The sequence below is a fragment of the Microdochium trichocladiopsis genome (genome assembly GCF_020744255.1).
Source record: "Microdochium trichocladiopsis strain MPI-CAGE-CH-0230 chromosome Unknown B0I36scaffold_1, whole genome shotgun sequence".
NCBI lineage: Eukaryota > Fungi > Ascomycota > Sordariomycetes > Xylariales > Microdochiaceae > Microdochium > Microdochium trichocladiopsis.
In genome coordinates, this window is record NW_025763544.1 from 4393230 (window position 1) to 4406086 (window position 12857).

Sequence of the window (12857 nt, forward strand, 5' to 3'; positions counted from 1 at the left end):
TTCTCATCTTGTTCTTGTTCGAGACGTAAAGCTCGCGCAGGGGCATTCCTCCTGCCTTACAGGCTTGCATCCTCATCCTTGACACCTAACGACACCCCTCCGACACGCCACCGACATTTCACCTTCATCTCGCGCGTTCACCAGAGCATTGTCCTCGACCAACAACGCCGACGACACGCGCAAGCCTACACACCGGCACAATGAGCGACGACGATTCTAGTGACCTCTCGTCCCTCTCGTCCCTCTCGCCTGCCCCGCCTGACGAAGAGAGCGATGTTGAACTCAAGCGCGAGCAGGGGATCTTGAAATTCTTCCATAAGGTGCCCAAGGATGCGAAGCCAAAGAAGACCTTCAAAGCAGTGACTAAACAGAGGACACCATCGCCACCGCCGCCGCGAAGATCACCTTCGCCCCCTCATGACTATGTTCTGGCAGACAATCCGGACATCGCGGTACGTCCCCTGGTCGTGCGCGTGGCGCGCGAAGCATTTACACGTCGCGTCTCTCGAGACAACCAAAACGCTGATGCAGTGCTGGCAGTTTCTCGTCATGTTCCGAAGCCGCTTCAACGAGGCACTTCCCAAGTCATTAGCCAATTTCGGACCCCAAGAGCTCGAACGCGACATCACGGAGACGATACCGGGCGAACGCGTCGAACACTTCCTCTGCTCGATTTTGGGTCTGCTTCTCAATCGCAAACAGGATGTCAAGTATGGATCCTCTCCTCAACACGCCAAGATTGTCCCGCTGGGAGCCGCTACTGACTGCAGCGCGTCAGGCCTGGTCATTATAACCGAGCCCTAGAAGATGCTATTTCCACGCACAAAAGTCAATGGGCCAAAGACTGGGAGGAGAAGAACCCACTAGCCGGTGGCCAGAGTTTTGCCTCTATGACCCCTACTGAACGAGTAAGCGTTGTTTGACCCTGCAGCCATGAAAGGAGACAAGCTAACATAAATCCCGCACAACAAAGCTCACGCTGCTTCGAACTCTTGTCGTCTGGACCCTTGCGTCCTCGGACGTGGTCAAAGGAATAATCAACCAGTCCTACAAGCAGAACCGACACGAAGACGACCTCAACCAGCCGCTCTCTGTCCAGCCATGGGGTTCTGACAGCGACCGACGACGATACTTCCTCATTGAGGGGTTGGACGACACTGCCTTCCGGGTCTACCGCGAGAGCAACCCTGCCGGCTTCAACCGGACCTGGTGGAGTGTTGCAGGCACTATAGATGAGCTCAGTGCGCTGGCCGAGAAGCTTGAGACCAAGGATGGCGGACCAAGGGCAAAGAAGCTCGCGCAGCGAATGCTTGCGGCTGTGCCCCGGTTCGAGGCGACAGAGGAGAAGAGAAAGAGACGCGAATATCGATTAATGCGGAAGGAGCAGTTCAAGCGGCCAGAGCCCGGCTTTTCGATGTACGAAGGCCGGACGAGGGGCAAGCGGATGAAGTATACCTACTCTGACGACGAGGATTTCATGTCTGATTCGACCAACCGGCGGTCTACGCGGCATACAGGCACACATACGCCTGCAGAGCCTGCCGGTCCAGTGACCACCGCCAGTGGTCGCCAGGTCAAGGCCCCCTCGCGCATGACGGTCGACGCATCCAACAACATTGTCACAACTGGGGACGACGACTCGTTCATGGGCATGGCTGAAGGCACAGGAGCTCCGAATGGCCGCCCAAGAAGGTCCACTACGAATCGTCAATCATCAGCCAATGGCTGGGATGACGAGGATGAAGATCCTAGCGAGCCAGATCTGGGGGATGACGAAGGAGACGATCACGTTCCAGACGAGTCAGAAGACGACGAAGATGAAGAGGATTTTGACGGGGATGAGGAGATGGCTGATGATGATCTTGAGGATAGCCCAAAGAGCCTTGTCGTGAAGCTCAAAGTGCCTGACAAAAACGGAAAAGAGGCTGCTGCCGAGGCGCCTCACTCTGATGGCGTCCAGAAGACACCGGACAACAATGGGCAGAGAAGAGCGGAGGCTGATGCGACAAGGATGGATCAAGGCCACCGTGGTAGCCGAGCGACTCCGGATCCATCTGATGATGTCGAGGCGAAGAAGCAGCTCGATGGGGAAGGGCAGCAACCGCCTCTCACGCCCGCTTCGAACTCGACTTTGCCTACGTCGCTAGCTTTCCGGGGCAGCCCGGAGAAGACGCATTAAGTGGGCGCTACCTACCTCCAACAATGACGACGCTATTTCACGATGTCGGAGCGATACGTATTTGAGTAGTGGACTGAGGCCGCATCTGTGAAGGACAACTTATGGCTGCCCAACTGGTGGCTCGGTCATTGAGTGATGAGCTGTAAACAGTGTAGTTTACCGGTGTGTAGCGCGAGATATGTGCGCCTGCGAGTCGACCTGGAGGAGGATGCCAGTGACAATGTGTGTTATGAACGCAAAAAACACAAACTACTTGCTGGCCGCGACGTTGCCAGAGATCAAATTGGTCATTTCTCAGTGCGGAATGGGTGTCTTTTGGTGCCTCGCCCTTCGTGACTAGCGAGTGGTTCTGCGAGAGTTGCAAACAATGGTCTGGAACTGCGTCATTGGCCTCGCCGTGCTCTCGCTGTGACTCTTGCATCCCCGAGAATGGGTGGGCCAAGAGTCTCCCAGCACCCGCCAAGACGGAAGCAACTCATCGGGTGTGCTGGCATTGATCCAGCTAAAATTTGATAAATAGCTAACCCTTCGTAGCCAAGCGATACATGTACAAATAATATCCAGCGGCCCTCGAGCTTGGCTCTTCACTGCGCCATGATCATCACCGTCATCTCCTCGACCTCTGTCTTGAATCCGCAGGCACTGGCCAGTTGTTGACCTGGTACCACCACCTGCGTAACCTGGCGCCATACGAACTGCCGCTGATCTGAGCAGTACGGTTCCAATGCTGCCAGCCGCAGATGGCGAGGTTGTAGAGCACGCCTTGGGTAAAGGGCATGATCATCTGTGTGGGAATAGGGAGGCGGTGGTGTCAGCAAGAGGTCAGTGTAATTTGGGTTTATTCAGGACAGGAGATCTGCGGCTTACGGCCGCTCCCACTGAAGGAAACGAGCGTGACCGAGAGCTGGCTCACCTGGTCTCTGAACGTGATCCACGCGATGCCTTGCCACGACTGTGCCTTGGAGATGCTGTTGAGGTAGCTCTGCTCGAAGCGCAGGTCGGGCATGGGGGGGAAGTCTGTCCTGCGGGCGCGGGGGCGGAGAACGCTTAGGGGGATGTCGTCGTCATCGTCGTCGTCGTCGTCCGAGTAGCCCTCGACGTCGTCGTAGTCTTCGGACAGCAGGTCGCTCTTGCTGGCGGCCGAATGCAGGCTGATGGGCACTTTTGCGGACGCGGCGGTCGAGGGGTTCAGGTCGTGGCGCGGCGACGGGTTGCGCTGGATGTGTGCCGTCTGGACCGTCTCGGCGATCTGGGTAGGGATGCTTGCAGCCATCACGGCGGCGGAGCTGGCAGCAGCGGGAGCTGCGAGGAGGAGCTTGCGGTGACTCTTTCGGCAGCTATGGCTGTGACCGTGCCGGTCTGCCCAATGTGGCTCTCACCAATGTAGAAATGATGGGGGGTTTCGGGTGTCTCGCACGTTGGTATTCCTCCGTTTCGATGGCTGGCTGTGGTGGTGTCAATCGATGTAGACGGTGGGCAGAAAGATGGTCGATGTGGTCTGCCTATGCCGACGACGGCACGCCTGCATGGTGGGTCCCAAGATCGGAGGTCCTTAAACACGCCCGTAGTTTGACGTAGCTCCAGCTCAGCGCCTATACACAAGCGAGCAGTGTCTGGACCATTGGCCACACATTTCGCAGCCTCGTGGCCGATTATAGTTTTCCAGAGCCAGGCTGGGGTCTACCTAGGGAATAATCCGTGGCAATGTCAAGATCTCGTCCACAAACGCAAGGCGGCGCTGTCAGGGAATCCACATCCCTGCTCCTGGGAACATTTTCCAGAGTATGGTCATTCAGAAGGTCGTTACTCGATCCATGTATAGTACATCGCCACGCCACACGAGGGTATAAGTATCAAGTATCGTACATCGCTGTGTCCCCTTTAACCGCCCACCACACAGCTGTGTGTGTCAGCCAATCAACTGATTCTGCATCTTACAGCTCCGTCACTCGGCCATTGCCCAGAACTCCTCCTTGGACTGAATTTGGCCTTGACGAAGCGGCGCCTTGTCTCTGCTGCCGCCTGCTTGACCTCGTCTTGGGGATCTCGCTTCTCGGGAAGACGGCCTCCTCGCCCGATGGCTCCCCCTTTCAGACCTTCTGAACGGTGCCGGCTCGGACTCGTCCCAAGATACGCTTTGAGGCCGGCGAGGGTTTGTTGCTTCCGATTCTCCTTCGCCGTGCTGGGGTTTCTCGAAGTTGATTTGATGCATGCCAGAGTAGTATTTGCCTTTGCGTTCGCTGAAACCATGCGGTTTTGCGTCATTTCCCGCTGGCGTCTGCATGTTTTGCGGCATTGTATCCTCGGCGCCTGCGTCTTGCTCATCATCCTCCATCTCCATGGCTTTCCTATCAAAAGCCGGGTCTCGCTTTAGACGCTCTTCAAAGTAGGCCACAACAAGGCGGTTGAGTTGGTTGCGCAATGGCTTGATGGCCTCAGAGACCTTCTCAGGTACCATATCGTCAAAGATGAGCCTATCGTATGCTGCGATCATCTTCCGAGACAGAGCGACGAGATCGCCCAGAATTGTGGCCTTTTGTAGCCATTCTTTCGAGTCGGCAATTTGGTCGAGCTGCAAACCATCAATGTGTTTCCGAATAATGGCGTGCGGCTCTTGTAGATTGTCGAGGGCAGCGCCAAGCTGCCGTCCGTGGGCATATTTTGCCTTCTGATCAAATTGCCCGGCCTTGTTCTCAAACTGCCTCTTGCAAGCATAAGCCACTCGTAAATAGGTCTGCATGGCGGTTAGATCAGGAAGCACGAGCTTCGTCTTCATGGCGTTCAAAGCCCGTGTCGCATTAGCGAAAGCATGCTGGTTGAGACAATCGCGAAGGCAAGCTTTCATCACTGCACGAACATGCTTGCTTTGTGTCATCTCTGCGGGTAACTTTTCCAAGGCATTGGCCGCACTGGTGCTGTTCTTGCCCCTTGAGAAAGCATGGAGAAGAGCAATCCAGTTTTGAGCGTCAGGCACCACACCGTGTCCTTGGACAAAAGCATCCCAATAACGCAATGAGGCTGAAGTTTCGCCAGTGTCGGCGAGCGTCTCAAGGACAAGAGAAAGGGAGTTGTTGCCGGGGTGCGCGAATCCCATCGAAGAACTCAGGGAAGTCTTCTTTGACTGTGGTTGGGAGAGTGCTACGACACTCTTCGAGATCGGGACTCCAGATGGCATAGCTGCACCTGCAGGTCGCATGGGGGAGAGGCCTTCCACCTGTGGTTTGACAGATATTTGCATGGTCTGTTCAATCAATTCGGGGATGGACTTCCGGTCCGAGCGGTCCCCAAGCAAGAGAAGGCGGCCCATTGCACAAACTAACGCTTCGTCGATGACGATTGCACCAGCTCTCCAGCGATCTATGACTTCGCGCCATATTGTCTTGGCTCGTTGTAGGGCTTCTTTTGTCGCCGCTTCCTCTGCACTCCGCAGCTGCTCATCTGCGCTAGCTTGCCTTCGACTTCCCACCAGAGGGGCACGGAGGCCGTTGAGGATGATCGTATACGTCTGACCATTGGGAGATCTCATGGAATCATTGGCCGTCTCAACGATCATAAATAGCGACTCGAGGTCGCCAGCGGCTGCGCAGACTTTGAGGACAGCGTTGAGATGGATGATATTCGGTTGAACACGCTCTCTGGTGAGCATTGACTGATACAACTTGACAGCCTCACTAACGGCCGTTTTTGGGTGCTGCGACTGTGCGAAGCCGCGGAAGAGTATGGTGAAAGTTTGCGCGTTCGGGACCTGAGCACGCTTTTTCATCTCTTGGAAGAGCTTGAGTGCTTCTCGAAGTTTCTGGTTTTTAAGCGCATAATCGATCAGGTGGTTCCAGCTCACGACGAGCTGAGCATACTTGCTTGCCGCTCTTGTGAAAGTTTGTGCATCATCAAGGCGATCTTTGGATAGCAACATAGCGACATGCTGAGCCGCACGGAGAGGATCGGGCGCCGCGGGGGTGCCGTCCTCGCTTCTGGTCATCCATGGGAGGGCTAGGCTTTTCTTTTTCGTTTTCGCGACTGGACTTGGGCTCGAAATTGAGGGTTGATCTGCCTCGGGCGTTTCCCTCCCCGATGTTCGTTGTCTCCTGCATGGTTGACTTGAGAAACATCTCAAAGCTTGCGTGTGCTGTGGGACACCATGGCGAGACAGGAAGTTGTGCGCCCGAGCCGGTGAAGCGATGATATTTATCGAGAGGCAGATTGCTTTACGGTGCCTTGCAGCTTGTGCGAGCATGGTCGGGGGGCCTTGCTGGCCTATGAGCGCTGCTGTTGCGTCAGCAAACTTGCGACAGTACTGAAGCAAGAATCGATGTCTATTGCGGGCTGTAGGCAGTCGTTTTCGTAGCTCGTGTTTCGGTATCTTTGGTATCGCACTCGAGTGGTTGAAGAGTGTGCATCGTCCTTTGAATATGAGATTCCAGAACATTTCCAGTAGAGTCGAGCTGGGGCGATCCTGGACTCTATCTTATCGCTAGAACCACGCCCAGCGTAGGGGGTGTCTCGTTCTGCTAAAGTGGTGGGGCTCAGGAGACTCGGACACACGCCCAGGACGCGTCCTGACGCGAGTTTTGTCTACGCTTGAGCAGATACGCGTGCTAGTGCCTCGAATGTTCACTAAAACGTCCCCAGTCAGGGCCGCCAATGCCATACAGCACCCCTCGCTCCCACGCCGCAACTCCAACCACAACAACAACAACAAGACGCTACAAGGTCTCCGAGAAGACCCAGACAGAGTATTCGTGCATGTCTGCACCGCCAAAGTTTCCCGACAACTGCCGTATCCATTTGGAAATGAGATAACCACGCCTTGACGTCAAACAGCCTTCACGTCCCTCCAGCAAGCCTTTCAAGTCCGCAGGGGATTTTCGCCGCCAATATGTCGAAAGCGGCTAACAAACGCAACAAGTTCGCCGAGCTCCGGGCTCTACGTGCCTCGGGAAAGAAGGCGTTTGACTCGTACGAGGTCGCGCAAGAGAACGCCCTGTATGAAGAAGTTGACGAGAATGAATACAAGAAGATTGTCCGTGATCGGCTAAACCAGGACGACTTCGTCGTGGATGACAATGGCGAGGGCTATGCCGATGATGGGCGAGAGGAATGGGACAGGGTGCATACTTACGGCACCGATTCGGAGGAAGAGGAGGACCATTTACCTACTGGCAAAACCCGCAAATCAGGTTAGTTGCATCGCCATCCGCACTTCCATACAGCCACGCTCCAAAAACAGAATGGCTCACCAGCTCTCCACGCAGATAAACGCCAACGAGAAGCCGACAAAGCAAAGCGAGATGCCGATGATCGCGATATTAGTGCATACTTCACAAAAGGGCAAAACACAGCACAAACCAAGCCCAAGGCCATCAAGACTGAAGACGACGAGCGCTTCCTGGCAGACCTGCTGGGTGAGGTCGACGCAAACGTCCCCTCCGCTGCCGCTCGTACTTCGAAACGTCAAAGATCCCCTGAACGCCAGCGGGCGAGAGTGCGCTCACCCATACGCGAGACACGCCTTCCACTCAACAAGAAAGCGCGTTTGAGCGAAGAACCATCGCCGCCAAGGCCACAACCAGCCGTCAACAATGACGGCGACGATTTTACTCGATTGACTGATCCCCAGTCCCCGGGCCTGGATATCGTTATGAGTGATCCCGCTCCGCTCCCATCATCTCCAGTGACGAAAGCCGTCGCTCGCAAGACTCAGATAAAAGCCGAGCCCAAGGATGACGAAGAAGATGAAGAAATGCTGGAAGTTGCGCACATGGGTGCGATCAAGACGACCAGCGTCAACCTCTCCGCATCTCGGCCCATCAAGAAGATTCTCAAGGCAGAACCATACCCCACGCCCGCCAGCAGCTCACCGGCAAAGTTGGTAGACACCGAGACAGTGGATGCATCTTCTTGGAATGAGCTCACCAGCAAGTTATCGGTGGCGAGCAGCTCCCCTGCCCAGACCAGAAGTGTTGGGAAGATTGATTACAAGGATGCCGTTGAGGAAGATGGCAGTCTGTCCATGTTTTGGACAGATTATGTGGAAGTCAACGGCTCACTATGCCTGTTCGGCAAAGTTCTCAACAAGAAGTCAAACACCTACGTCAGTTGTTGTGTCAAGGTTGACAACATCCTGCGGAAATTGTACTTTCTGCCACGCAGAAGCCGCGTTGTCAACGGCCATGAGACCAGCGATGAGATTGGCATGAGCGAAGTCTACCAAGAAGTCGATGAAATCATGACAAGCATGAAGGTCAAGATGCACAAGATCAAAGCGTGCTCCAGACGATACGCCTTCGAACTTGCCGACATTCCAAAGCAAGCACAGTACCTCAAACTTCTATATCCGTACACCGCCCAGCCACTATCGGCGGAGATCAAGGGCGAGACGTTCTCGCATGTATTTGGCACCAACACATCCTTGTTCGAACAGTTCGTTCTTTGGAAGAACGTCATGGGGCCTTGCTGGCTCAAAATCCAAGATGCGGATTTCGGCAGCTTCAAGAACGCCTCCCACGCCAAATTAGAGGTGCTTTGTGACCATCCCAACATGATCTCGGTAATGAGCGAGTCGGACAACTTGGATACCCCTCCCTTGACCATCATGAGTCTAGCGATGCGGACTTCATTCAACGCCAAGGACAACAAACAAGAGATTCTCGCGATCAGTGCTCGAATTTACGAGAACGTTCTTTTGTCGGACACGACTCCAGCAGACAAACTTCCTTCTCGTACATTTACGCTGATGAAGCCCAATGGCACACAATTTCCGTTAGGGTTTGAGAAACTCGCCACGACCAGGAACAAGGGTTTAATCAAGCTCATGAAGCAGGAATCCGAGATTCTGTCCTTCTTCCTGGCTCAAGTGGATGTGGTCGACCCGGACGTCATCCTGGGCCATCAGCTAGAAGGCGTCGACTACAGTATCCTGCTCAACCGGCTATACGAGAGGAAGACCCCGCAGTGGTCCCGGTTGGGTCGTCTTCGAAGATCTGCATGGCCTTCATCCCTAGGCAAAACTGGCGGCAACGTTTTTGCTGAGCGTCAAGTCATGGCCGGTCGATTGCTTTGCGACCTAGCCAATGACGCCGGAAAGTCAGTCATGTTCAAGTGCCAGTCTTGGAGCTTGACCGAAATGTGCAGCCTGTACTTGGGTGAAAATAATCGTCGACGGGACGTGGATAATGATGTGGCACTTAAGACATGGGCCACCGAGAAGGGTGGGCTGATGGACTACATCACTCACATGGAAGCGGACACATACTTCATTGCGGCTCTCGCATTGAGCACGCAGATTCTCCCGCTCACAAAAGTCTTGACGAATCTCGCCGGCAATTCTTGGGCACGCACGCTGACGGGCACACGTGCAGAACGCAACGAGTACATTCTGCTGCATGAATTCCACCGGAATAAGTATATCTGTCCCGACAAGCAGCCTTTCAAGGGCCGCCTGAAGTTGGAGGAGGAGAACAACGATGAAGAAGCGACTTCCGCGAAGAAGAAGGATAAGTACAAGGGTGGTCTCGTCTTCGAGCCTGAGAAAGGTCTTTATGACAAATTTGTACTTGTCATGGACTTCAATTCCCTGTATCCATCCATCATTCAAGAGTACAATATTTGCTTCACGACCGTGGAGCGGTCTAATCTGGTAAGTCGTTTCCAAAAGGACTGCTCGATACGAGAAGCTGACTAGCATAGGCGGACGACGAGGACACTGTGCCTGAAGTTCCTCAAGAACAGGGCCAAGGCATATTGCCGAAGCTGATTGCAACTCTAGTCAGTCGTCGAAGACAGGTCAAGTCATTAATGAAGGATAAGAGCGCAACCCCAGAACAGCTCGCCACTTGGGATATCAAGCAACTTGCTCTTAAGCTGACGGCCAACTCCATGTATGGTTGTCTCGGATACACCAAGTCTCGCTTCTACGCCCGCCCTCTTGCCGTGCTCACCACCTACAAAGGCCGTGAGATTCTACGCAGCACGAAAGAGCTTGCTGAGTCAAGGTCATTGCAAGTCATCTACGGTGACACCGATTCGGTCATGATCAATGCGAATGTTGAGTCAGTCGCCGACGCCCTCAAAGTCGGCACGGAGTTCAAGAAGGCCGTCAATGAACGCTACCGCTTACTTGAAATCGACATCGATAATGTTTTCCGGAGGATCCTGCTCCAAGCCAAGAAGAAATATGCGGCTATCAACCTCGTAGAGGTGCCTGGAGGCAAGTTCATCGAGAAAATGGAGGTCAAGGGTCTCGACATGAAGCGGAGAGAGTACTGCGCTTTGTCGAAAGATATCTCTTCTCGCATCCTGAACGAGATTTTGTCAGGCGATGAGACCGAGTTGTCCGTGCAGCGAATCCACGAATACTTGCGCGAAATCTCGGGCAAGATGCGCGAAAACGCCGTGCCAATCCAGAAGTACATCATTTACACCCAACTCGGAAAGTCGCCCAAGGAATACCCCAATGCGGATTCCATGCCGCAAGTGCAAGTTGCGCTCAGAGACATTGCACGAGGCAAGAATGTACGCAAGGGGGATGTCATTTCCTACGTTGTGACTGGCGACAGCAAGGAGACGTCGCAGCCTGTTGCGAAGAGGGCGTACACGCCTCAAGATGTCATGAAAACGGATTCGGAGCTCAAGGTCGACGTTGAGTGGTACCTCGGCAAGCAAATCTTCCCTCCCGTGGAACGTCTGTGCGCCAACATAACTGGCACATCCACGTCCCAGCTCGCGGAACAACTTGGTCTTGATATACGTCGGTACGCAAGCAACCCTTCGTCTGGTCAAAATGGAAACCAGGACTTCAAGGTTCATCCTCTAGAGTCTCAGGTTCCAGATGAAGTACGTTTCGCTGAGTGTGCACGACTCTCTTTGCGGTGCCGCAAGTGCAAGACTTCGGCGCCTTTTGAGGGTATCTTGTCCTCCGGTCAGCGCACAACCGCACAAGGCATCACCTGCGGAGCATGCTCTGCTCTCATTCCAAACCTGAGCATCGTCGCCCAGGTCGACCATGCCATCAGAATACAGTCCGCCCGCTATTACGAGGGCTGGTTGTGCTGTGATGAACCGCAATGTGGCGCTCGCACTCGCCAGATGAGTGTGTACGGCACAAAGTGCCTTGGTCCACAAGGCCGTGCTGCTGGCTGCCTCGGGCGTATGCGATATGAAGTTGGCGAGCGAGAAGCTTACAATCAACTACTGTACTTTGCGTCCATCTTCGATGTCGAGAAGGCCAAGCTCAAAGCCTCCTCTGGAGCAACGGGCCTGGGAGGCGATGGCAATGCGGGGGCCCTGAGTGCTGCACAGCGTGAGCAAGTCCTGGCACTCGTCGAGCACAACCGCGTACGCTTTGGCACCGTGAAGGGTGTGGTCGATAAGTATTTGGACAAATGCGGTCGCCAATGGGTGCAGATGGACAATTTGTTTGGAAAGCTGGGGTTCACGGCAGTATGAACAAGGAAATTCTGGGCTTCGACTATAGCGAAGTGGCGTTTGGTGGTTGCTTTTGATACGGTTCACATGCTTATTGAGGTTCTGACTGCAACCGCTATTCTAGGCTATGAATGTTGTGAAGATGAATATGAACATGATAGCAAGCCGCCATGGCTATTCGCACGCAAAAGTTAATCATGGGGATGGATATGAAACCGGCGTGACAGCGTGACAGCAATCCAAACCACGGTGTAAGTGCGCAGGTGGGCCAGCTCGTTGATGTATCCCGAGCCCCTATTTATGGGGTTTCCGCCTCATTTCACATATCACGCGCACCAGTGCTCCTGCTGTTAGCATCGACTAAAGCCCAATGCGGATGTCCGTTCTCTCGCCTTCTGGGCAACGTCAGAATTGCCTCTGATATATCTTCAACAATTCACTTGCACCTCAGATGGAAATTATGGACTGACATTGGGAGGTTTGTAGGAGGGGACGAAGACGAAGCCCCAGGAATGAGTGTGATGCGTCAAAGCTCCAGCCTAACAGCACAGACGATTTACGTTCTGCTGAGCACACTCGCGCTACATGCATCGCACATGCAGCAAGTCAAAGTAGAGAAAATTCGTTACGAGTCAATTAATCGTGTCGGATGTGCCACATACCACTACGTGAGCCGTGGCTCTGGCACGGGGTCTATGTACTTTGACACACATGTGGTCAGAAAGTCAGGTATGTCAACCCTCCTTCCCTCCACGATCCTTGACCAGGATTGCTCCGTGAATGAGAGCCAATGATCCCCTGTTCCTTGCCAAACCTTCCTTCGTGCCCCACGGGTAGGTGTCCCAAACCAACTCCATGCGAGCAACCGAAGGCAAACGTGGCGTGAAGGACCGGAATCAGAAAGAGAGAAAACGAGGAACGCCAAGATATTGCCAAATGCAGATCGTGAACAAAAGGCGATAACTTTTCCTCCACATGATGCGTACCACTGTGTGGGATGTTTATGGTCAGCCGAGACCGGTAGATGCTCGTATCGCGTCCAGGAAGTCCCGGGGGTGTTCGAGTGTTTGCCACCAGGGACTATGAAAGCTCCGTCATCCGCGGACGAAAACACCAAGGTATTTTGACTGAGACGTCTTTCTAGCGGCAAGCCGTAGGAAAATCTATTTCGATGAGGTATCATGCATAGTAAAGGAAAGCCTGTAAACTTTTTGCAAGGCTTCTTTTCAGAACCCTCAAACCCTGAAATGCAAAT

The 12857-nt window shown here is 54.0% G+C and overlaps 4 protein-coding genes across 4 annotated transcripts; 2 read left to right on the forward strand and 2 right to left on the reverse strand.

Annotated features, from left to right (window-relative positions):
• Positions 1 to 200: 200 nt before the first annotated feature.
• B0I36DRAFT_233345 (uncharacterized protein) lies at positions 201 to 2179 on the forward strand (the record flags this gene model as incomplete). The annotated part of the gene is made up of 4 exons (XM_046149225.1): positions 201 to 452; positions 541 to 710; positions 779 to 908; positions 974 to 2179. 4 exons carry the CDS (start codon positions 201 to 203, stop codon positions 2177 to 2179), a joined length of 1758 nt encoding a protein of 585 aa, XP_046019063.1.
• A 514-nt stretch (positions 2180 to 2693) lies between these two features.
• Positions 2694 to 3566, reverse strand: B0I36DRAFT_18111 (uncharacterized protein). The gene is made up of 2 exons (XM_046148757.1): positions 3093 to 3566; positions 2694 to 2963 (listed from the first exon to the last, which is right to left on the reverse strand). Exons 1-2 carry the CDS (start codon positions 3450 to 3452, stop codon positions 2787 to 2789), a joined length of 537 nt encoding a protein of 178 aa, XP_046019064.1. The 5' UTR covers positions 3453 to 3566; the 3' UTR covers positions 2694 to 2786.
• Positions 3567 to 3817: 251 nt separating this feature from the next.
• On the reverse strand, positions 3818 to 6571 carry B0I36DRAFT_311939 (uncharacterized protein). The gene has a single exon (XM_046152435.1). The coding sequence runs from the start codon at positions 6411 to 6413 to the stop codon at positions 4125 to 4127; it is 2289 nt and encodes a 762-aa protein (XP_046019065.1). The 5' UTR covers positions 6414 to 6571; the 3' UTR covers positions 3818 to 4124.
• Positions 6572 to 6816: 245 nt separating this feature from the next.
• Positions 6817 to 11845, forward strand: B0I36DRAFT_311940 (DNA polymerase). Its single transcript, XM_046152436.1, has 3 exons — positions 6817 to 7356; positions 7432 to 9815; positions 9866 to 11845. The coding sequence occupies exons 1-3, from the start codon at positions 7056 to 7058 to the stop codon at positions 11621 to 11623; spliced, it is 4443 nt and encodes a 1480-aa protein (XP_046019066.1). The 5' UTR covers positions 6817 to 7055; the 3' UTR covers positions 11624 to 11845.
• Positions 11846 to 12857: the final 1012 nt, after the last annotated feature.

Bases quoted from the DNA above. Each gene is read 5' to 3' on its own strand.
- B0I36DRAFT_18111 (XM_046148757.1), bottom strand. From the start codon at position 3,452: ATGGCTGCAAGCATCCCTACCCAGATCGCCGAGACGGTCCAGACGGCA. The intron at 2,964-3,092 runs GTGAGCCAGCTC...ATTCCCACACAG, and splicing joins GGATCACGTTCAGAGACCAG to ATGATCATGCCCTTTACCCA.
- B0I36DRAFT_311939 (XM_046152435.1), bottom strand. From the start codon at position 6,413: ATGCTCGCACAAGCTGCAAGGCACCGTAAAGCAATCTGCCTCTCGATA.
- B0I36DRAFT_311940 (XM_046152436.1), top strand. From the start codon at position 7,056: ATGTCGAAAGCGGCTAACAAACGCAACAAGTTCGCCGAGCTCCGGGCT. The intron at 7,357-7,431 runs GTTAGTTGCATC...CTCTCCACGCAG, and splicing joins TGGCAAAACCCGCAAATCAG to ATAAACGCCAACGAGAAGCC. The intron at 9,816-9,865 runs GTAAGTCGTTTC...TGACTAGCATAG, and splicing joins CCGTGGAGCGGTCTAATCTG to GCGGACGACGAGGACACTGT.